We start from the raw sequence: 25,141 nt of genomic DNA on the forward strand, positions 1-25,141 counted from the left end.
GGTTTAAGAGTTACTTTCACAATCGACAGCAATCAGTATGCATAAATGGTGAAAATAGTGATAAAGAGAATGTTGAGTATGGGGTAGTCCAGGGAAGCACCCTTGGGCCACTGCTATTCCTAATCTATATCAACAATCTGTCAAAATTAGTAGTTGAAGGTGAGTTGTATCTGTTTGCTGATGACACAGCACTAGTGTCTACTAGGAGCACTTGGGAGGAGGCCTACTTGAGTGTTTCAATTATTGATTTGTCAAAAATAAAGAACTAGTTTGATCACAATAGCCTTACAGTAAATGTGGAAAAAACGAAGTTTATGCCAATAGTTACAAGAAATCGAGCTGATCCAGGCTCACTAACACTAACGATGCATTCTTGTAATAATCCCAGGTCTGCTGGATGTAATTGTAGTATGATTGAGCGCGTTGATAATTACAAATACCTGGGCGTTGTCTTGGATTCCAAGATGAGTTGGGTACAACATGTCCAGTGTGCTAAGAATAGGCTCAGAAAGCTGCTTCACGCATTTTCAGAGCTTAGTAATGTTCTGAGTGTGGATCAGTGCAAAGTAGTTTACTTTGCCTATGTCCAATCTCTAATACTATATGGAATTCTAGCTTGGGGAGGGGCTTCCTCCTCAGTCATTGAGCCTCTTGCAGTCACCCAAAGATCAATTATAAAAACAATTTTAAAGAGAGACTTTAGATACCCAACAATACAATTGTATATCGAATTTCCCGTACTGAATGTTAAACAACTTTTTATTAAATATTTGTTGATCCACACCAAAAAATACAAAACTGAACTTCTGGGAGAAACAGTTAACCATAGCTACTCAACTCGCCACAGATCCAATTACAGCTTTGAGATACCTCAGCTGACTCACGGCTCTGAATTGACAAATCCTTCATACCTGGCCCATATATTGTACAGAAATGTACCAGGGGTGATTAGGGAAGCAGAGGCATTTAGTTTGGTAGTGTTTAGGAAGAGGGTGGACAGGTGCCTGTACCAGATTGGTTGGGAAGCTTCAGAAGAACTACTCCAATCTCGTTATGCTTGGTGACCAACACGACTTCAAGGTTTCCAGACAATTGATTGGTATTTATTTTATCATTGATATAGCCGGTTTGACTGTTTTGCCTTTCTGGTTTATGCTTTTTTCCATTCTCTCTTCTGAGAATTTCTGGAATCCCTGCCACTGCGGTCTTCAATAAAATATTGTTTTTTCTTCTTTATTTATTCTTTTAATCAATCAATGTATTAAGTATACTTATTCCTACATACATATTTCTACATACTCATTCTTAAATATACATCAGCACAATATATTATCTATTTTATAATCAGAATATTAATAATACATCCATAATAAAAGTGTATTCTCTATTATTTACTTCTATGAGCAGATTAAGCTTATTATGTATAAAGTGGAACTCCCCCCCTACACACAGATGGATAGTCTAGTAGGGGGATTCCAAAATATGTTGTATATTGTATTTCTTATTCGTGTATTATGTTTTTTTGAAAAAAAACCTCAGAAATGAGATACCTAAGGAGGGTGGTTGGAAAAACCAAAAGAGACAGAGTGAGAAAGAGTGTGATCAGAGAAACATTAAAACAGGAGGAACTGATTACAACTGTTCAGTGAAAAACCCTTGGATGGTATGGCCATGTAGCTCGGATGAGTGATGAACGAAAGGCAAGGCTGGTTATGGAGGCAAGACCAGGAGGAAAACGAGGCAGGGGACCACCACGACTGCAATGGAATCAGCATGTAGAGAGTATAGCTGCTGGGAGAGGAAAGAAAATGAATGAAGTGAAGAGAATGGCACAGGATCGTATACAGCTTAGAGAATGGTTGAAGGAACCCGACGATTAACGGCAAAAGGGTACGAAAAAGAAGAAGTTCATTCGACCAATGATAATTCAGCACAACGGAATTCATTACATTTATAGAGAAAATATTTTCAAGTTATGACATTACTTTTCTTTTTTATTATTAATGGGTTTGACAATTTTACAGGCTCAAAAAGCGCACTGCCTTATATCTCTGCCTGGCTTCACCGTATCGCAAGCCGAAGAAGTGAAAAGTAGGAAATTCGCGCTGAAGGTCTACCACACTGGAACAATATTCTACTTTGCTGCTGAAAATCAGGATGAGCTAACCACCTGGCTTGACAGCTTCTCCATGGCTACCGTTGCGTTGGATGCTAATAGCGAATGTAAGTGCTAACATTAACAAATTCAAACTAATTTAGAATTCACTTGAATTAACCAATCAATTTAATTGTTAAGCTGGGCTTACACCAAAGTTATTAACAAAATGTTAATAACTTAATCCTTATAGATTCTATTAGATTGAACGGAACTTGACAAACACATATGTTCATCATGTGTATGATAAGTCATGTTCGATCTATTATCTATGATCTATTTCTTATAGATTCTATTAGATTGAACGGAACTTGACAAACACATATGTTCATCATGTGTATGATAAGTCATGTTCGATCTATAAGGATTAAGTTATTAACATTTTGTTAATAACTTTGGTGTAAACGCAGCTTTAGATAACTTCCTTTTGTGTTTTCAAAATGAATTATTTGCACAAAAGTTTAACTAGTCTGTACATTGCTTTCTTTTCATTGGGAGGATTTGTTGAATAAATCACATTGATTCAATGATAAATGATTTATTACTGTATGGTATAATAATCATTTCAAATATCCAATGAAAGCTATATAAATAGAACTAAGGACTTCTGCAACTGCAAATATTGGCCGAAGATAGCAGAAAAAAATTGAAGAAAGAAACTGTCCAGAAATTGACCAGACCGGGAATCGAACCCGGTACCTCTCCGTTGTCAGCCGTGCGGCTTTACCACTTCGCCCACAGGCACTCTCTAATATAATTTATACAGTAATAATATTCCAGTAGTTAGTTAGTAATTTAGTGAATGTTTACAGCTATATTGTTCAGTGAATCGGAGGGTGAGATGTCCACAGTGGAAGAGACTGAAACCGAGTCGTGTTTTCGTGGCCCGAAAATGAAGAAGCTGGCAGGACTGCTCTCGGGCTCACCCAATTCACCACAAACGTCGCGATCGCATCACAACCTCACTGAAAACAATAGCAGCAAAAGGTAATTCTCATATCATAACATTAATATTCATTTAAAATATGTGGAACTTAGATAGTAAATCTCAAGGAACCGCTCAAAAAATGTACTATTATGAGGTCTATACTAAATCGGAGTGTACTATATCGGGGTTGATGAGAAAAATATATACTTTATTGGGGTCCAGCAGACCCCGCCTTTGTCAATTCTCAGCTATGGTTTATCAAAATAAAAAAATGTATAAAATGTAAAATTTATTCATTTATTCATATGCAAATACAATTCATGTAAAAACAACAGGCATTTGCCCAAAACTGCTTCAAACCTTAATTTGGAATACATAATTAAAGGTTATGTTACTTACGTAACTTAATGGTGGTGTTAGATCCGTTAGAATACTACGTATTGTTTTTGTATACTATTAAAGAGTTCTGCACACTTGAAATGTAGTAAGGGGTTTAACGATTTCTTCCTGAAACGATAAAAATGTAATATTATGGGGCTCTATAGTGAAGTCCACGTTATTATGTCAGTATTTGAATGATTATCATTGGTGTTGCTATCCTCGTCTATCATTCGGCAAAGCAGATAGCACTATCCTTTTCTAGCTCCACAACGTTGCCAGAACGTTCATAAAGTACAAATTGATTAACTAAGTATTCAATCTCAATTATAAAAATTCATTATTGAATAATTGAAGAATATATTTTCTCGACTAATAAAATAATAATAATTTCTCTGGATGTTGGACGACACATCCAGAGGAGTTTATTCATAAATTCAGAAACATTACATATTATTTTCTCATAAATTTTCAATAATACTGTACTGTATAACGAAATTCAAGGTTTACAAAATGATACCTCACTATATAATATATGTGTCGAGGTTATCATCAAATTAATACAAATTTATGCTACAACAGATTAATACAAAAAATTCCAAAAAATCTAAAACTATATCTATTACCTTAAGCATCACCTACTACAATGATACTAAACCGAGGTACTATTTTTTTACCTATAAATTACCTTATTTAAATAGAATACTTTTTAAATCTAAATCCTACTTACTATTAGTTCCTCACTACTTTGTATTCCGATACTGAATAATCAATGTCTAATTTTTCTTTTGAAGCTATTGAAATTTCCCTCTCCTTTGATTTCTATTGGTATTCTATTAAAATGTATTTGAATATTTTTTTAAAAAGAATGAACCGTTAATATTACATTGAATGTAAATGTATCAGCTATATTTTATAGAAGGCAGTGTCAAGGCAGACAATCGGTAACGCTGTTATCCTACCTTTCTCCACTACCATTATAACGTGAACCTCACTATAGGCCAAAATAATGCACTATGTAGGAATTTTTGACATTGAGCTATATGGTCGTTTCAAGGGACTGCAGAAAACATGCACTATAACGGGAAATGCAGTATAACGGTGTGTACTATATCGAGGTTCTATTGTAATTGCCATATGGATGTTTCAAGGGTTTGAAAAAACTGTACCGTACTATATCGATGTTCCACTGAAATTGATTGAAACTCATTTAATTTACTATAACTGGAAGAGGGTTTCACAGTAAGATGTGTACTATATTGATGTTTTACCTTAATTGCTATATAGACATTTCAAAGGACTGCAAAAAATTATTTACTATAACGGGAGTGTACTTTATCGAGGTTCTACTGTGATTTCAATTAGATTACAACTTTAAATTACTAATGTGATGAAATTTGCAGTGATGGCCAGAAGAAATTCGGCTCGCTGAAGAAGCTGGGCCGCAGCAGTCGGGGTTCAGACACGGAGCAGCCGCAGTCGCAGCCGCAGGCGACCGACAACCTCAGCCTCGACCGCAAGTACCTGCGCTTCCTCGGCAAGGTATTGGAACAAAGCTCTGAATCAATTAACATAACACCTGATGACATTCTAGCATATTATCAGGGAAGTGAAACTCTGAATAAATGGATTTCAGATCATTTTATTTCTAACAATTGAGCTTTATATAATTTGTGTAAGAAAATAGTTTTTTCTTATTAGGCTATACCCTACATATTATTGCATATTATAGTTACACATATGAGTAACTATATTAAATATATAATTGTACTATATGTAATACTCCTCTTTTCATGATATATTATGTATAATTTACAGTGAGATGATTTTTTTCAAAATTTTACTCATCCTAAGCAGCTTTCTATTTTTTCGTTAATGATATTTGGGAGTACTATATTGTTTATCAGTATCATTCTTAACTTATTGCATGTAGTGTACTTGAAGGTAACGCATGTAGAGAAACTTATTCTCACGCACGGTATTCTTAAACTTATGGTTTTTTTTATCGCCTGCTTAAGCAGGCGACTTAATATTTATTGTTGAATTAAGTATTAGGATAGACCCCCACCAGCAAGTAAGTTGTACGTTTGCTGGTGGTGATTTTCAATAAGTCATTTTCAATAAACAGTCAGTTTCTGAACTCCCTACCAATACTCCAAGGATGGAAATGCAATCATATTGCATATTTTATGGAAATGAAACAGTTTCTAAATTCCAGTTTGTATATTTCTGGACTCGGAATTTGATTCAAAGTGAAGCAACATAACCTACCTTTTAGACATAGGCTTACTACTATCAAAATTCGGAAAGGGAACATTTTTGGGCTAGGCCTGTTGATCCTTTTCTAATCATGTATTTGATGTGTGTATTGTTAAATGTGAAAAATGAATAAATGTGATTGTGTAGGGTCAGGTGCGAATGGTGCCCACCGCTCAGTTCCGCAGCTACCGTCGCGTGGCCCCTCCAGTGCCGCCCCCGCTCCACCCTCACCCCCAGTCATCTGCGGCCTCCGCCGCTCCACCCCTCCACCAGAGTGCCGACAGTGTCCTGGCGCTCGAGTCAAGGTATGTACACTTCTCACTAATCAATCCACTTTGCTTCACTTGCTTTTCATCTCCCTTTGGCTCAATTTCTACACTTTCTCTCTTTCTCTCACTCTGCTGTTTCTGGCGTGTTGGCTGATTGGGGCTGGAGGTGGTCAAAGTTGTTATTTTCAGATTTAATCCTTTTATAATAAGGTTATTGACCCATTTATAATAGTGTCCTTGCTCCTTTTATTAATAAAGTCAATGTCAATAGATTGATTCTCTTATAAGAGATTCCCAGAGAATCTCTAGGAATAAAGGAGTCTCAAATAAAAACGTCCTATTTTTAAGATAGTCCGACATTAATTTTTTGATACTTTTAGCCTTGTGTAATAAGGTTATCGATCCATTTATAATAGCCTCCTTGCTCCTCTTATAATAAATTCAATAGATTGATTCTTTCTTAAGAGATTCATAGAGAAGGAATAAGAGAGTCCTAGATTGATTCGTTGATCCTTTTATCCTTGTATAATAAGGTTGTTGACCCATGTACAATAGTGTCCGTGCTCTATTTTTTTAATCAAGTTTATGTCAATAGATTTATTCTTTTATAATAACGTCTATGATCCTAATATAGGAAGGTACTCAGCCTGATTCTTTTATATGTAATAAGGTTATTGATACTTTTATTGTAAGGTCATCTATTATCTAGTATATAATATAATGAAGGAAAGAATAGGCTTATCCACGTACAGGATAGTAAATTCACGAATAACGCATCATCACGTCTGAACTACTAGACTGATTAACTTGAAATTTTGCATATTGATTCTAAATTTATCGAGGATGGTTATAGGCCTATTTTTAATTATTTAAGGCTTCAGTAGGTCAAGTTTTCAGTTGATCATTTTTTAATTAGACCTTTGCGGAGCACGGGTTACTTGCTAGTTATTGTATAAAGTCCGCTTCACACGCTTCAACTTATTGTCAGTCTTCCATGATCATGCCTGAATTGAAGACTGAATTGGATTAATTGAGTCTATACGATCAAGTAAGTTTAATAAAACTTCATCCAGATTAGCATTTCACAGTGAAACAGTCGATCAGTTTTTTCCAGGTTTGTCTATACTAATTTTACTCATGCCAAACTTAAAATCTTCTGTCCACACAAACAGAACGTTTGACGTAATCTGTCAAATCTGTCAAGACCACCAATAAGTTGGACTGGATTTATTATAGTTCTTGATCCTGCTATGTAAAATTAAGCCTGAATCCTTTTATAGTAAGTTCGTGATGAATAAGAATAGCCTGTACGGAACAAGCTCACCAATTTTTAAAGCTTTATCTATGTTGCATACGGCAATGCAATTTTCTTGACATTATATAGGTTGTTGACGGTTGTTCAATCGAAATGCCTTAGCAGTTTGTGAAAGCTGAAACTTCTTCAAGCCATTTAATTGGTCCAAGCACCAGTAAAAGATTCAGTAAAGAATCCAGTAAAGCCAGACAGTAAAAAATGTACATAGTAAACTATACTTATGTTGTCCCAGGAGCATTATTTTTGTGTAACCATATAAAGTGGTAACTGATTGGGTATGGAATATTCCATTATGCGAGCATAATCAAGCTTCAGTATTGAAGCATAATAAAGATACTACAATTTAAAGAGTTGATATGTTAGTATAACTAATGCATTATATTTTGAAAGTGGCCAAGTGTAATTTTTGAAATAAATTAATCTTATATGATAAGAGAGAGCAGGGTTGTGTTTGTTCGTTTCAAAAAATGTAAACTTGTGGATTGCATACCGGAAAAACGGGAATGATTTAGATCTACACATTTTGCACATAGATTCTATAAATATCAATCTCGTGCACCTTGAAGCTCAAATTTCAATTTTCCTTGTATTGTATAAAGGAATACCTTAGAACTTATTGTATCAGTGTGCCCTGACTTGTAAACTAAACTCATTATCAAATCTGGTGATATGAGTATTTCCAGGGTTCATAAAATCATGTCAAATATCCTATCAAAAGATATGTTTGTGGCTGAATTATACCCAGAAAGAAGCGTTTTCTTTTGAATCAGATAGCTTACTTTGAAAATTGTGGTTTGTTTTATGGAGTTTTAATCAGAAATGTTATCCATATCCATTTAAAGAAGGAACTTTCTGAGAGTGATCCTAATTTTTAAACATTGTCAAGCAACCTTGGAAACGGCTTTGTATTTTTTGAATAAGTTTTTTCAACACGCTTCACGATGTTGTTTCCTGACTTATCTTATTTTATTATGAATTTTTGAGTCATCGGTGCTCAATGCTGGTTTTTATACATTTTGGATTGATCTCTTAGTAGAAATGTGAATAATTACGAAGGTATGATGATTATCAAGAAAGGATAGTTTTATGAAGATTCATTTTTCATTAATTTATTATAATAATAATAATAATATCGAGTGACCTGGCTGGCTCAGGTCTGGTGTCAGAGTTTTCAGGTCGCAACTGATCAATTTCAGGGCCTCTGACATGACCTAACGACTGCTTTTTAGGCAGCCGGGACCGACGGCTTAACGTGTCCATCCGAAACACGGGAGTGGCCCGAGATAAATATCTTGCCCGGGCCGGGATTTGAACCCGGGCCTCTGAATCAGAAAGCCAGCATCTGATCCACTCGACTATGGCCACTCCAATAATTTATTGATGGGTTAATTGAAGAGTTATTGATGGGTTGTACATTAGTGATAAAGATAATAGGATCTTCTCAGTTATTTCAATCCAATATTAATTGAACTTGAGAAATATTAATCGAACTTGATAATTTCTATTTCGCAATCCATAAGCTTTTTACTGTGTAAGCTGAAAGATCTTTTTCGGCAGAAATAGACTTGAGTACTGTAATCCTAGCAGATCCTGTCATTGTTTGATCTATTTTACTACCAGGTAACAGTTTCAGTTCCAATAAATGCATACGGAAAATCTAATTTATACAAATTCCAATTTCATAAAAATCATTGAACGGTTTTCTGGGTGACATGTAAAGTACGGTAGGTGGTAAAATTGTGTCTACCTTCAGATAACTCTTGAGATGAAATAATATAATATATGTGAATCTTGGAATATTTTCAAAATTTATAATAAATAGTAGTGAAGAACGACTTATATGACGTGGCAGCATGAAGTGGAAATTGGCGCACGTTTTACCTTGACCAGATTGCTGAAGCTTGAATTCTACTAAAGCCCAGCTCTGTTCATATTATTTGACTCTACCAGGAATTCTTATATACCAGGAGGTCCTGACGCTATCATGGAAATGTGACGTTTGGATGCTATGAAGCAAGACAAGCTGTTGAATGTATTCGCATTTGACAAAATCAAAGTTGAAAGTCAATCTTCGAATATTGAAAATGAACATGACTCAAGTTTGATCTGGAATTTTTGTGATCTTGCTCAATTAGAGCTTAAGTGATGATGAAAAGAAGATGGAGTAATAATTCATCAACGTATATAATCATTGAATATCTATTAATACAACTTGAGAAATATTAATCGAACTTGATAATTTCTATTTCGCAATCCATAAGCTTTTTACTGTGTAAGCTGAAAGATCTTTTTCGGCAGAAATAGACTTGAGTACTGTAATCCTAGCAGATCCTGTCATTGTTTGATCTATTTTACTACCAGGTAACAGTTTCAGTTCCAATAAATGCATACGGAAAATCTAATTTATACAAATTCCAATTTCATAAAAATCATTGAACGGTTTTCTGGGTGACATGTAAAGTACGGTAGGTGGTAAAATTGTGTCTACCTTCAGATAACTCTTGAGATAAAATAATATAATATATGTGAATCTTGGAATATTTTCAAAATTTATAATAAATAGTAGTGAAGAACGACTTATATGACGTGGCAGCATGAAGTGGAAATTGGCGCACGTTTTACCTTGACCAGATTGCTGAAGCTTGAATTCTACTAAAGCCCAGCTCTGTTCATATTATTTGACTCTACCAGGAATTCTTATATACCAGGAGGTCCTGACGCTATCATGGAAATGTGACGTTTGGATGCCTATGAAGCAAGACAAGCTGTTGAATGTATTCGCATTTGACAAAATCAAAGTTGAAAGTCAATCTTCGAATATTGAAAATGAACATGACTCAAGTTTGATCTGGAATTTTTGTGATCTTGCTCAATTAGAGCTTAAGTGATGATGAAAAGAAGATGGAGTAATAATTCATCAACGTATATAATCATTGAATATCTATTAATACAACTGCGATCCCGATCATCAATATCATGAACTTACTAAAGTAATTTGGCAAGATTATATCGACAACAATTATTATCACAGTGTACTGGTGTAGTGTTAAAAACAAAGTAAGTTAGCGTTTTTAAATATATTGTAACCTATACAACCTTTTTGTGTGGTGAAATTGTCGGAGTTATTTTTCAACTACATCGTTAGAATATTATTGGACTCGTTCTCTTTGCTAGTTTTACAAATTATTATATTTTATAAAATGTCATTTTCACTTGATCTATTTTTTATTCTTGATTCTTCTCGTTTTCCTACTATCTTTAACATATCATTCATCCATGCTGTCATTCTTTGCTATTACCTTTGCGCCTATCATCCCGCTCTCACCAATCTTGCAAAAATGAAAGCTGAGAGGAATAACGAAGAAAACTTGTGCACATCGATTTCTCCATTCTTTATTTATCATCCTATTTGAGAAAGGATTTATCAAAATTTGAAAAAAATGACCAAATTTAGTCAGGAGTCTGTGTTTTTGAGTTTGTGGTAGCACCTGCCACACGATTTATAAGTAGAGATAGCTTTTGAGTGATGCAACATTATAAAATCAACAATATTTGCTTCGCCTGTTTCAATATTTCAATATTATCTATTACACACGCTTATTTAGCTTTTTTGCTTCACGTTTGCTCGAAACAACATTCTCAAAATATATATTTTTATAATTATGCTCTTACCATTCAATTATGTGAATGCCATGTTTCACAGAATCATGGTTAATAATGATGCTATTGTTCAAAGAGTAGAATGTGTCAATTTTTGGCAATAATTAGAAGACTTCTTTCTAATTCGTGGATTAATGAATATCATTGTATTAGTAGGCTACTGATTTATTTGGAATGAAATCCTTTGTCTATCCACATTAGGGTAATTTTTATATTTGGCCTAATCCAGGCTTTTAATCAGAACTAAGGTTCGCTATATTGAGGTTCTTTTGAACAATCATTCTGATGTGATAATGTGATGCGGTACTTATCTCAACAAAACTTCTCATCATTTGAAAATAAATATTGCCTTAATTAGTTCAATTTAATTAAATTTTGACAATTATTAAAAGTTTATTTGGACACTCATATCCGTGAGTTTAGTGTTCGAACACAACATTGAAAAAATATAATGCAAAATTCATATGTCAAATTAAAAAATAATTGCGTTAAAAATACATTATTTTACATTAATTTAATAGCAAGCTAGTTTTATAAATTGAATGAATTTTGGTGAATGATTCGGCCAAAAAGCCGGGATGAAAATGGTAGACTAACACTTTTATCAGTCCAATTTAATATCAATAGGATATAATGCATAATGTACAAAATGAAAAAAACATAAACTTTCAAGAAGAAGAAAAACAATTTATAATTCCTGATTAATCACTAAAGTTTATGTATTCATATAAAATTATTTAATTCCTAATATTCTATTTCTATGAAGCTTATAAGTCCAACGTTGACTCTTAACATTACAGGGTTCAGCAAGTACTATTCACTATTGTAAATTACTACCATAGAATTTTCACTTTTATTCTAGTCGACCAATACAAAATGTGATTAAAATACCTAAAAAATTATCATAAATTTTCTATTCAAAGACAAGTAACTAAATTTGTATATAAAACGTAATTGGCTGCTTAAAATATAAAAATTAACAGATTGAAAGTAGATTAATTAATAATATTGATGAAAAATTAATTTCAGTCCATAATAGGTTTTGATGTAGATAATTATTGTCAAAAAAGCTGGAAGAAACTAACTGTAGATTGTTCACTTATCAAGTATATTACTCTTGAACATAAGAGTATTAGCCTACACTTTATTTTAAATAAGTAAATAAATGCACTTAGTTTTGACACAAGACACAGGTGAGATAATGCTAATGATAAGAGATTTTTTATACTTTTTTTCTGAATTAAATAGAAACAATATTATTAATATGAATAATTCTTCAAATAAATTGCACCAATTGGCAACATTGGAGATTGTGTAATCAAATACACCGACACTGATTAGTTTGAATACAATCACAGACATCTCTAGTAGGGACAAACTGTTCAATGTTCAATAGTCTCATACTAGGCCTAGTCATAAATAGTTGATTGAATGAAGTCCTGTTTGCTTCATATACATTAACAAAGTTCAAATCAATGACAGCATATATTTACAATAATATTATTTTTAACGTATGGCAGATGCACAACACATATAACACATAAGTCTTAAATGTCTACACATACAATGTATTATTTCCAATTTATTTGTGATATTGTGCAGTGTTTGGTCAGGAGAACGTAAGTTTGTCTGACCGCCATTATATGCTAGTCCATTTATGCGTTGACCAATGTGCATCATTTGAAGGCGAACTAGCTTTACATTCACAATAATAAATTATATATGAGGAAGTATTGAATACAGCTCTGTTTGCTAGAGAGATCCTGTCTTCATACAGGACTAGGTAACTTTTACACTTGAACAATGAGAGAAAGAGAGGAAGAAAGTTAATGAAAATTGCTAGAATTTGGTGAAGAAGTGTGTGTGTGTGTTTTGTGAAGGAGTGTGAGTGAACCGTTGTACTATTGTTCTTTGTAGGCCGGGCCCTGGTCAGGGGGAAGAGGGGACGAGTCGTGGAAGGTCATTCTCCTCTCATAATTAACCAAACCAAGGCAAAGGCAAGCGTCAAACAAACATAACACTATCTCTCTTCCTTCCTCACTTTCTCTCTCAATCATTCTCTCTCATTTTCTTCTACTCATCATTTTTTATAGTATTAAGTATTCTTCCATTCTGTGTTACCATTCCATTGTAATCGTGAGTGAAAGTGCAAATCCTTGAGTTTGTAAGTTAATAAATGATAAAATTTACGTGTTTGTACATTAACCACCTCTATTTTAGAATATCTGTATGTTATTCCTACGGTAACTTGTCTACGGTAAACGTGTACATTTTGTAAAGAATGTGGGGAAAATCCCCAACTAAGTTATGAGAATTCCAGCTCAGTATTAAAATTTCTGAATGTTAGCCATTGAATCTCAATGTGAAAAATAATATTGTTACTTTTCATTTTTTCAAAAAAATGAAAATATCGTTTACTGTGTTTTGAGAATTTTTAGTTCAGTGTAAAAGCTTTTTGTGTGTTTGCAATGAATTGTTGTTTGCTTCTACATAATACGTCAATCACCTTTTGAAAAATGAGAGGAAAAATCTGTAATATATTTTGGGAATCTCTAGCTCAGTTTTTAAATCTGCACAATAATGTTACTGGATTGTCCGTGAAATATAAAAAATATGGTAATCACTAGGCAAAAAATGTGGGTGAAACTCATTAGTATGCTGGTGATGTCTAATTGTCTACATTCATGAGTTAACCCCGGCCGTGGGTAGTAGGGCGAGGGGGCGAGGGGTGATACAGTGAATGCACGGGAGTCGAACCCGTGGCCGGAGAAGATATAGTTGATTGATGTGGGGAGCAAAGAATCCAGACTAGAAAAGCAGAATAAATTTATAATCAATTTGAATCAGTATAATAATGAAAAATTGTAATTGTTATTGATTTTGCTTGAATTCTAAAACAATTACTAAACACCAGCCTTGATAGTTTTGAATTAATATTTGTGAAGCCCATAATATATTGGAAGATATGTTTTATTCAATGAAAATGAAATGTTTTATTCTTTTTTTTTTTGAAACCATACTTGATGAACATTTTAATCAGTTTCTATTTTATTGCATGAAATAAATGTAATTTCCAGAGTCGCTTTTGTAATTCGATGATCGATATTTTAAAAATAATTTTATGACCGATACTCATTCTGGAATATTGCATTAGTACTTCGTTGGGTCTGATTTGAATTGTCATATTTATTGGGTGCTTTTACCTGAAGTTATTGAACAGAACGGAAGTAATTGTGAGGTTTGAGGTTCACTTAGGCGTATCTATGTTCAGATTGATTAAAACTAGTATTTCTCATATGTGATCATGTAGTTTCTTTTTTTGCTCCAAGGATTTGCTACTTTCATTCCTTCTGATAGATTGTCTCCATACAAAAAAATGGAAGCTGAATGATATGGACTGTTAATATATAGGTGCTATTTTTTATATAAATATTATATTACAACATTCAACGCATTCTAAGCCTAAAATATTGTGTTGAAAAGTACTTTGTTGACCAACGAGTTTTGCTGTTGTACGTTTTTCGAAAGTTACATGTCTGCTTCATTTGTATTTTGATTTGAAGACGTTTTAGTGTTGGCTAGTTCTAGTAGAGAAGTATAAGCAATGCACATCAATTTGAATTAGCATATCTTAGGGTAAATTTATATAGTACTGTGATCGTCTTAGGAATGACTAAGGAGTGTTGTTGAATATCCTAGCTCTGTTACGTTTTACGTTGCCCGAATTATGGCTACAATTCAATTCGAATAGAATAATTTCACATGAGAAAAGATCATGCAATGTAAATCGAAGGCAATTTATCATGTCCATAATCGGGTAGCAAGTCTTGATGACTGTTTCAAGTACAAAGAAATGATTTCATTCTAAATTACTGTAGCTATGATGAATAATTTCGCAGTTGACTTATCAATGAACGTTGCGGATTAGGTATTGCGATTGTTAAAGTGTTCTGTGATAATAATCTCGATTGTTTTGCTAACTAATCTGAATTATTGTGATTTTTTAATGTAAATTCACACACATTCTTACTTTTAAGGCTCATCTTAAACTAAGCTCAGTTATAATATTGAATTAGTGATTAGTAATACTATTTTGATTGATGCATAGGATTAAAACATGATATGAAAATTACTACAATGCAGCATTTTTCAATGGGCTCCGACAAACTTTAATTGTTCTCAACATTCAATGTCCTTAATTGTAAAGCTAATATTTATCAAAAACTTACTCATTAAATTTGCATAACTTTCTAAAACGAAAGGGAGAAACTATTATTTTTTATTTTAATTGAAAGTTTTCTGATTAAAATATTGTTGTTTTATGAGAATCTATTACTGTATTTCATGAGTATTCCGAGAAATAGTTCTCCCTTTTTCAAAGGTAATTTATAAGTAACAATAATTGTTCAATATTTTTGGCGAATATAAACTTATTTTGAGCTCCTTTCATACTGAATGTACATTTTTACTCACTTTGTAAAAGTAACACACTTTTTCAAGTTCATGAGAAATATAATTTGTATTCCAGTAATTAATTGCACTTCAAAGATCGAATCTTGTTTCATTAATACTTCTCGATACTTGACGAATCGAATCTCAGGATGAAAGAAAAGCAATTTTTATTATATAATGTAGCATGTTCTGAATAACATGTTCCTCTTGATATACTCCTAATACAGCTATCAAATGCCTTGTTGCTATAATATTTATTATAGGCTACTCACTATATATTTATTATCTGCATTCTGTATATTTGCAAGCGGCCTTCGTCCGTTGATATTTAATGAATTGAACTAGATACTTATGAAGTTAACACCAATATTATCAATTAAACTGGCTATTTTATTTCATGACTATACCATGTAACATTTTTTTTTTAATTGGAAAATTTATTCAAAATAAAAGCATCTTGTTCTACGGGAGTTGAACTCCCACAACTCTATGGGAGTTCTACGGGAGTTTTTCTAAATTGAAAGATTTATTGAAAATAAAAGCATCTTGTTCTACGGCAGTTGAATTCTATTTGATAAAAGGTTTCAATGCCAAACATTTGGAAAGATTTTAATGAAATTTTTATCACAAAAAATAAAAGTTAATAGATAACTCTTATCATAATTTGCAAATCAGTATGTTTTATTATCTATTTGTGCAAAACAAATGTTTGGTCCAATTGTTGTTGACATGAGGGTTTTTTAAAATATATTATGTTTGTGCATAATTTTCGTATTTTCTTTTAATCTGCAAAGATGCATATTTTGAAATATTTTCCAAGAGTCTAGAGCAAACAAAATTAATTTTGTTTCAAGAAACGTGATTGAGAAATAATCACATTAGTCATTAGTCATCGCACAAATTGTGGACTGAGTTAAGAAAGTTTTATTAGAAAACTTAGAGAATCCTTTGTATTTAGTAGAAAATATGGCTTGAACATTTCAATCCGAGACTTGACTGTTACCGTGTGGTCATAATTAAACTAATGTCAAAAATTGTCACAGTATGGATCAAGTTGTACATAATCTTATCTCCTAATGATAACTAGAATTTATCGATTTGAAACACTTCCGAATTTAAATATGGCACTTTCATCACACTCTAACAAAATTGCATTATGTAGAATCTTTATTATAACAGTTATGAGCTTGGAATGATTGATGAAATTTCAGTGACAAAAACATATTGAACTTGGATTGAGCATTGCTTGAAAAGTAGCTAATCTTTATAATACACAATTTTGAAATTGAATTCAAGGCATAATTATTATCTTAGCTTAAATCTACTGCTGTATCAGAACTTCATAAATATAATTCTTCAACTCATTGTCAAAACAGGACAATTCATGATTGAAACAATCCGTTAAAAAATATAGTTTTTTCTAGAAGCTTCCAATGAAAAAACTTGACTTTTGGGCACGAAAATAGCTAATTTGATAAAAAAATATTATCATCATTCCAAGCTCCAAACTTTGCAATGGTAACTAATATTTTTGATGATACAATTATAATAGGTAAACTAAAGACTACTATAATTAGGTAATTGGTAGTTGGGAATTTGAAATTGCTATTGTCATTGGTGTTATTTATTAAAATCAATATGTTTCTTTATCTTCCTAATAAGCAAGCTGGAAGAATGAATAATGAAAAAAATATTTTTATAATGTTTATTACTTTTTGTTCAAATATTCAAGAGTTGTAAACATATATATAGGGACCAGCTTAGTGTGAAACAGGAGGCAGTATTCACAGAATATTGAAATGCAGATTTCAAAATCTACAAAATATTTTTTTCTACCGTTGTATGATGTATAAAAAACAGTTTGCACTCATTACTTCTACCAAGTCAAATATTGTTAAAAATGATCACAATAATACAGCTTGAGGTTTGTTTGTTGTTTGTTTTTAAAGCTTCCAGAGACTCTAATCAGAGTATAGGAATTGTCTAAAATTTATAATACATACAGTAATAAAAAAAAGAAAAAAAATCATACAAAGGAACCCTCTCTACACACAAACTCTTCTGTGGTATAGAATACTCCAAGCATAAAAAACTTTCTCCTTCTCAAAAACATCGACATCTTCACAATTTTTCAAATGAGTAGGAAGCTGTCTAATAAATTCAAGGCCCATATATGTTGGTTTTTTCTCAAAAAGAGCTGTTCTGTGATACAGTGAAGCATAGTCTTCTCTATTTCGTGTATTGTATCCATGCGAATCAGCATTTCTAGTCATAGTCTTTCTTCTAACATGCATAATCACCTCATAGATATAAATAGAGGGAACGGTTAGTATGCCTAATTCTTTGAAGTGGTTCCTACAGGACTCTAAAGGCTTAATACCTTTGATTTCTCTAACAGTATTTTTTTGGAGCTTGAACACCCTCTCCAAATTCTGGCGCGACCCACCCCACACAATAATGGCATAGCAGATGTGTGACATTATGAGTGAGTGGTAGACTGCCATTGTGAGTTTGTTATAATTCAATCTTCTTATTTGTCGAAGTGCAAATACTCCAGATGCAATCCTCCCACAGAGCTAATCAGTATAGCAATCCCAAGAAAGATGCTGATCCAGAGCAACTCCTAGGAATTTCACGAAATGAGGCTGATTAAATTTTTTTTCATTTATCTGTACATCAATAAGTTGATTTATCCTGGAATTATTTCTATGTGTAAACTGTAAAAATGGGATTTTGATTCATTAATTCCTAATTTGAGTTGAGAAAGGTACTGGGCTATGGCATTAATGTTCATGGATGATTCTATTTCTAACACATTTGTATCCTGAGATCTGCCAATGTATGATGTGTCATCGGCATACATTAAAACTCTACCCTGGGATATAACTTGTGGCACATCATTTACATAAAGCAAAAAGAACAAAGGGCCAAGTATAGAGCCCAGTGGTACACCAGGCCTGAACCATTCCAGTTCAACATCTCTCACACCCACCAACTCCAGCCTCCTTAACAAAATTGAATGGTCAACGCAATCGAAAGCTTTGCTTAGATCCAGAAAAATTCCAACAGCTTTCTCACCCTTATCCATCATATCAATTATACCCTTAAAATGGATACAATTGCCGTCTTTGTGGATCTTTCTTTCTGAAACTCATGCTTCTCCTTGACCAAAATTTGATTTTCTGCAAGATGTTCAACAAAGCGAATCATCACACACTTCTCAAAAACCTTACCAATAGAATTTCCGAGATTAATAGGTCAGAAACTATTTGCAACGTTTCCCTCACCGCCTTCGTGAATTGGAACTACTTTTGACTCTTTTAATTTATCTGGCAATACACCGTACTTCAAAGATTCATTCACCAAAATGGGTGAGTGGATCTAATAAGTATTCTTTACAAGACTTCAACACCATAGTAGATATTCCATCCAGACCAGTTGACTTTTTGTCTTTTAGACTATTTTAGACTCCGTCTCCTCTCTAGTAAAAGGAGCAGCTATGAATTTATTCACAATACTTGTTCTGTCATCATAGATGTCAGAGAAAATTCTGTCATTTAATTGTACAGAGACATTATTCTTTGTGTCAGCCTCCTGAAAAAATTTATTAAAATAGTTGGAAACTTCAAAGCCTCCTCTCAAAACCGTTCCCTCTTCTGTTACAACTTCGTCTATATAACAGTTCTCATTCCTCCGTTTCAACACACCCCTCTCATCAACAAAGTTCATCAAAAATTTCGACATTTGATTGCCCAGAAATCCAATCTACCATTCTAAAATTTGTAATCATGAGTAAATTAATTATTTTTGCATTATTTTCAAATTCCCAATAATCAATTCGTCCTCATTAGATCAACTAGCTTAACTTTGAAATTATGCTCTCCTGTTTTAGCAGGACATTATTGAAAAAAAATCAAGTGATATTACATCTGTAAGGATAAAACATAATTATATACAATGCATTGTTTTTAATAAAGACTCTTTAATCTTACCAAAATTGTATCATTTCCTTTTCCTTTATTTATTTACGACTGTCTCAACTAAATGCTTGAGCATTTTCGAAAATTATGTTTTTGTCTTTAGAGCCTGAAGATTTCCCCTAAAGTGGATCTTCAATGTAATTTATTTACGACTGTCTCAACTAAATGCTTGAGCATTTTCGAAGATTATGTTTTTGTCTTTGGAGCCTGAAGATTTCCCCTAAAGTGGATCATCAATGTAATTAATTCAAACGATACTATTGATTAATAAAATAGTATTACAATAATTTTTGAATACTCACAAACACATCTCTATCTAGAAAATTACAAAGGCGAGGATTGAAAATGTTATCTAAATGATAAAAAACATGATTAATAGGATTATTAATTAATACACGTTGTGTATTTCCTGTGGTTGAACAATGTTATATATATGTTTCATAGTGTGAACCTTTTTGATCAGCTCAATCTAAGATAAGTTAAATTGAGATTAAGATTTTGAAAGTCAAGATTCTCAAAGATTCTGAGCATGAGTCAGAACTGCTACGCTTCTCAATTTGTTAATGCACAGCCCGTATTTATTAACGTATTTTTGGAACGAACTTGAACCAAAAACGATTTGTTGTCTTTTAAACAGTAATGGGAACCAAGTTCAGGTTCTAGTGTTCAGTTAAAAATTAACATTAGAAGCGTTCTGATTGGCTAATGTTATCTGACTGCCCGGCAACCAATCGGTTTTGGATTGATTTCTTTGGCAAAAATCTTTTATAAATACGACTGTGTTTCTCTTTTTTCGATTTTTTCATCTTATACGGTTTTATCACAAATCCTTTGTTTGAGCCTGAAAAATACAATGGTGAGTAAAGTTAGTGTAAGATAAAAAAATAGATGATTTTCCATTCCAATATTATAATATTTTACCTTGATTTATTAAGCTACCGTATTATTGCCCATCGCTTGTTTAATAGCGGACTTTTGGACTATTGCATTTCAGGTGGTATGTAAGGTAACTATTAGTACAATAACAATTTTCCAAATAATTTGGGAAATTTTGACTGCCTTCACTCCTGCCTCCAGCCATATTTATTCATTCAGCATGAAAGCTAGACATTAATCTCTCTTCATTTAGACCTTGAGCATGTTCGAACCTGATAATTTAAGCAGTGTCTTCTATTACTTGGATGTATGAAATTGATACATTTTCAATCTTTTAAAATTCCTTTAAAATTGTTACATAATTATTTTTGAAGATATGCTCTCATGGTTTTAATTTTATTCCAAACTATAGCAGAACAAACATGAGTATATTCTAACTACCTGTCGAACTTGATCACAATGCTTCAATGAATGAGTGAAATGTATATTTTTCATTTCAAAAATTATTTCTGTAAAAAATGCGCTAGTCTTGATTAGCCTGAACTATTTAGGTGGTGAGCATCAAAATCGAGGTTTATTTCTCCTAATTATAATCATTTGTGATATAGAAAATATCTGTTTCATTAATTAGTCCTACTATGGAGAAGTCCACATTTCAACCACTTCAACTGTTTGAAAATTTGCTTCTTTTTAATTTTAATTCAGTAGGTATTGTATTGGCTTGAAGTTTGTTGCAAATTTCTTCCACTATTAAGAAAAATATTGTTTGTTATAAGATGATTGACGGATTCAATTACTTTGAAAATATTGTGAAAATGTTTTTTTTTTTTCAAACTATTATAGTAATTTGGTCCATCTTTCAAATTATCTCCGTCAATATTATCACATCTCACATCATAAATCTATCTTCTAGTTACCTAGGAAACGTTTCCTTAAGAGTCTTCTTTTTCAAAAAAAAAAAACGTTTTCAATGTTTGTTTCTCTCTGTATTCTCATTTAAAATTCAGTTCAATATTTTTTCATCAGTACAATACATTATGTTACCTAATTTAAATAATACATTATTCACTCAGTATCGGCATAGTCTTCAATTTATAAATATAAATTCACGCTCTCCTTTCTTTTAGATTTCAATTAGACCACTGACTTTGAAGATTCTTTGGGAAGATGGCTTCTTTGAAGAAAATTCACAATGCACAGCACAGTATTTAAGAGGATACTAAGTCTGTAATCCTCGTGCATGATAGCAAAAGATGATGTAGCAGTCAAAACCTTGCTGTTGCTTCAAAACAAGATGCGTTTGAAAGTTTTAATTGCCTGGGTCTGCATTTGTTAGAATCGTTTGCTAGCACTCACACACACACACAAATGCCTTCAAAGTGAATTTTATTTCTCCATGTGAGTATGTTTTTCTTAGTGCTCACCATCTTTTCTATTACTTCACACTAACCTCTAGGACTCTAAGGAATTACACTGGTTGAGGTTTTTTGAGTTTTGGGAAGTACCGTTTTCATTCTAACCAGGAGATGGTTTCATAAAACACTTCAAGTCCAGTTGAAAAAAAGTACAAACATTCAACCTTTATAATACGGAGTAATACAGTCTATTATATTGAATTTATACATGGATTGTGTGCTCAATGCTATCCTTAACTCCTCGGTATTCCAATGAAGAATGATCCAGAACTATAACTTCACTTGTTGAATGAAATATTCATAATTTTTGATCATGCAAATTTTAAACAGAAAACTTTTTCCTTTAATACATTAGAAGAGTTTCAATATTTTATTTGAATTTATTTTTGTGGGCACCAAACTCTTGAACTATTAATTTTTGGTTGGAGAAAAATCTAAGAGATAGAAAAAGAGAACAAAGACAATATTTTGGCCAATAAATAATTGGAAAGGCAGATTTATATTGAAAATTGGGCCGAAGCCTCTTATTATATTACATTTCATTATGTTTTATTTTAACAATAGACAAATTAGTGAGAATCAACAATATTATCAGTAATAATTATTATAATTCAAATCACTAGAGTTCTAAAATATTAAGTACATCGCGTATGAATAAATAGTACAATAACAGTGTTTTTTTCGAAATTGTTCCTACATGAACTCAGCTCTTGAATTGCACCATAAATTCGAATTCTCTTGTAAGAAAACAATTTCACAACTAACATTCATTGAATATGTAATCTTCTACTAAAACTGATACTAACAAACTTTCTATTACGCTGGTATTCAATACTGAATCATTAATATTCTATTTTCACATTTTTCAAGGTTTAACATAAATCAAGCTTTATAGTGTTGAGTATTTTTAGTGAATTATTCCTTTGTACAAAGAATCTGCTCCACTAATCTTTTCAGCATAGTTTTATATTGGTATTTTCGCTTTGAATGTAATACACTATTTGAGATCTAATGCTTTTTAAAATATGGAGTATTGAAATGATTTTGGAGCTATCTACTTTGAACATATTTCTAAATTAATAATAATGCTGCTAAATTAGGTAACCTCAAGGAAGTAATAACTGTAACGTGCACATTATTCTTGAGAATAAAAATTTGCTGGGGATTTACAGGAAGCATTTACGTCGTTTTAGATGAATATTTCATTGGTTTTTGTTGGAGCCTTTTTTATTTTGTTATTTATGATGGTAGTCGAGTAAACTATGAATTCATTGTAATGCTATTGTGTTTCATCATGACATTGTGTGATTGTTTTCAGCAGCTCCACTCCAACGGAAGGCGTGACTCAGCCTGGCCATATAATCACTGCAAGTCAGCACAGGCCGGCTGATATGGCTGATTACAGAATAGCTTCTCTAGCAAAAAACAGGTAAAACATTTTTTTCGTCTACTCGTTAGCGAATACTGTATGAAACGTATATAATTATGATAATATGAAACTTATGATAATACTAGAATTAATATTCTACCGTATTGTGGCCAATTACTTTGTGAATGAAATTGGGTGGAAACAAAAATGAGTCATCTCATGACAACTCAACTAAACTCACATTTTCCCGAAATAATCCTAAATATCGGGGCACCGAGCCTCGCTCGTTATTTTTATTTATTGACAAACAAAACACAATTCTCTAAAATGATCGTGTTTATATGTTACAGCTGGCTATACGTCAGATTATGAATTTCGGGTATGCGATATTTTGATTTTCCACAGAATCACTCGCTCACTTTTTACTATCCACAGACGACAAAAGTCTCAGCTGTTTCAGCCAAGGATGAATTATCCTCTTAATGTCGTTCAGCGAGTTTTCCCAAGGATGAGACCTAGTGCAATCAAATTGTTATATCATAAACCTACTATGTTCCAAATTTCGTGAAAATCGTTAGAGCCGTTTTCGAGATCCGTTGAACATAAATAACCAGATATAAAAATATAACAGATATACAGAAATTGCTCGTTTAATAAAATAGGATATGCAATATAAACATATAAAAATAAACAGATATACAGAAATTGGTCGCTTAATATAATAGGATATAATTTAAAATGGAGTGTTGTACAATAATTTGTGGTTTTCAATAGTTTCAATTGGTGAGACCATCCTTCTCTCTCATTCGACAAAGTTGATAACCCACTCCTCCCCTATCTCCACAACGTTGCCAGGTCTTATTTTTAAATGTGGAATTATGATTAATCAACAAAATTTTCAATCACAATTATAAAAAATTACTATTAAAACCCCTCATTCTCATTTAATGAGACAAGTCGTAACAATTCAGCTCTCAATAGTTTTAATCAATTTGTTGATAAAGAAATGAATTCATGAACTGGGATGAAATATTTCGAGTGAGATAGTTTCTACTTCGGTACTCATCATGTTTTGATTCACGATTAGAATTGATCTCTCTTGGCGCAATGATTAATAATTGTGTACTCTAATTGTAAAGCTGGGTCTACACCAAAGCTGTTAACAAAATGTTAATAACTTAATACACTTTTATTTCTACACTTTTAATTCTATTAGATTGAAAGAAACTTGACAAACACGTATGTTTATCATGTATATGATAAAATATATGTTGAATCCAATAGAATCTATAAGGATTAAGTTATTAACATTTTGTTATTAACTTTGGTGTGAACGCAGTTTAAGGAGCATTCAAATCGATCATAGTAAGAACTATTGAGAAATAATATAACCGGAACAATACAGTAATAATAATTCTATAATTCTGTACCGTAGACCGTTGGTTAGGTACGAAAGATTGGGTGACGTTACACTCTTGAGGTCAATTCTTAAGGAAAGTTATGGTAATATTTTGGTAATTTGTGGATATTTTGGTAATATTTGAATGTTTTCTTTGTGAATAGATTAGAATATGTTATTAGCCTTAGGGCCATAGGCTACTACTACGTTTAACGCTGAACCACGTTTACTTGTATGGATGTGGCTGCATTTATCGTATGTGTTTCATAAGGGGTTTAAACGAACAGCTGACATTTCTCCGTTTAAACCGAGTATCTGCATACAAGCCGCAGTGTCGTTTGCACAGTGAAAGCTTGAACTGAATTGAGTCAGCGGGTGTTTCATCACAATATGAATCAATTCAAAAACCTATAGCAAATGAAACTTGACATTGATTTAATCCAGTTTGAGCTGACATTCCGTTTGAACTTGCACTGTGCAAATGACCCTTAATAGAATCATAGACTGACATTATTAGGCAGTCAATATGATACATATTTATAAACAAAGGTTTCATAATGCATTTCATTTATAAATGTCTGAATCTCTTCAATACAATTTCCAGTTCAAGTACTCAAGAGGATTTTTCTAATGATTGAATGTTCTTCAATCATGTTGCGGCATTTGAGTTGTTTTAAACCTAAATA

At 32.5% G+C, this 25,141-nt stretch overlaps 1 protein-coding gene across 4 annotated transcripts in view; it reads left to right on the plus strand.

Moving 5' to 3' along the window:
* The window catches only part of LOC111050039, an 89,723-nt gene that overhangs the window by 39,347 nt on the left and 25,235 nt on the right, over positions 1–25,141 (plus strand). For 2 of the 4 annotated variants that reach the window (XM_039437705.1, XM_039437707.1), the window contains exons 10-14: positions 2,025–2,223; positions 2,968–3,142; positions 4,865–5,003; positions 5,868–6,025; positions 23,006–23,116. In XM_039437705.1, coding sequence (XP_039293639.1) covers positions 2,025–2,223; positions 2,968–3,142; positions 4,865–5,003; positions 5,868–6,025; positions 23,006–23,116 — 782 coding nt within the window. The remainder of the gene's footprint in view (positions 1–2,024; positions 2,224–2,967; positions 3,143–4,864; positions 5,004–5,867; positions 6,026–23,005; positions 23,117–25,141) is intronic. The other 2 variants (XM_039437706.1, XM_039437709.1) reach the window with 1 other exon arrangement.

Source organism: Nilaparvata lugens, chromosome 11 (genome assembly GCF_014356525.2).
Source record: "Nilaparvata lugens isolate BPH chromosome 11, ASM1435652v1, whole genome shotgun sequence".
NCBI lineage: Eukaryota > Metazoa > Arthropoda > Insecta > Hemiptera > Delphacidae > Nilaparvata > Nilaparvata lugens.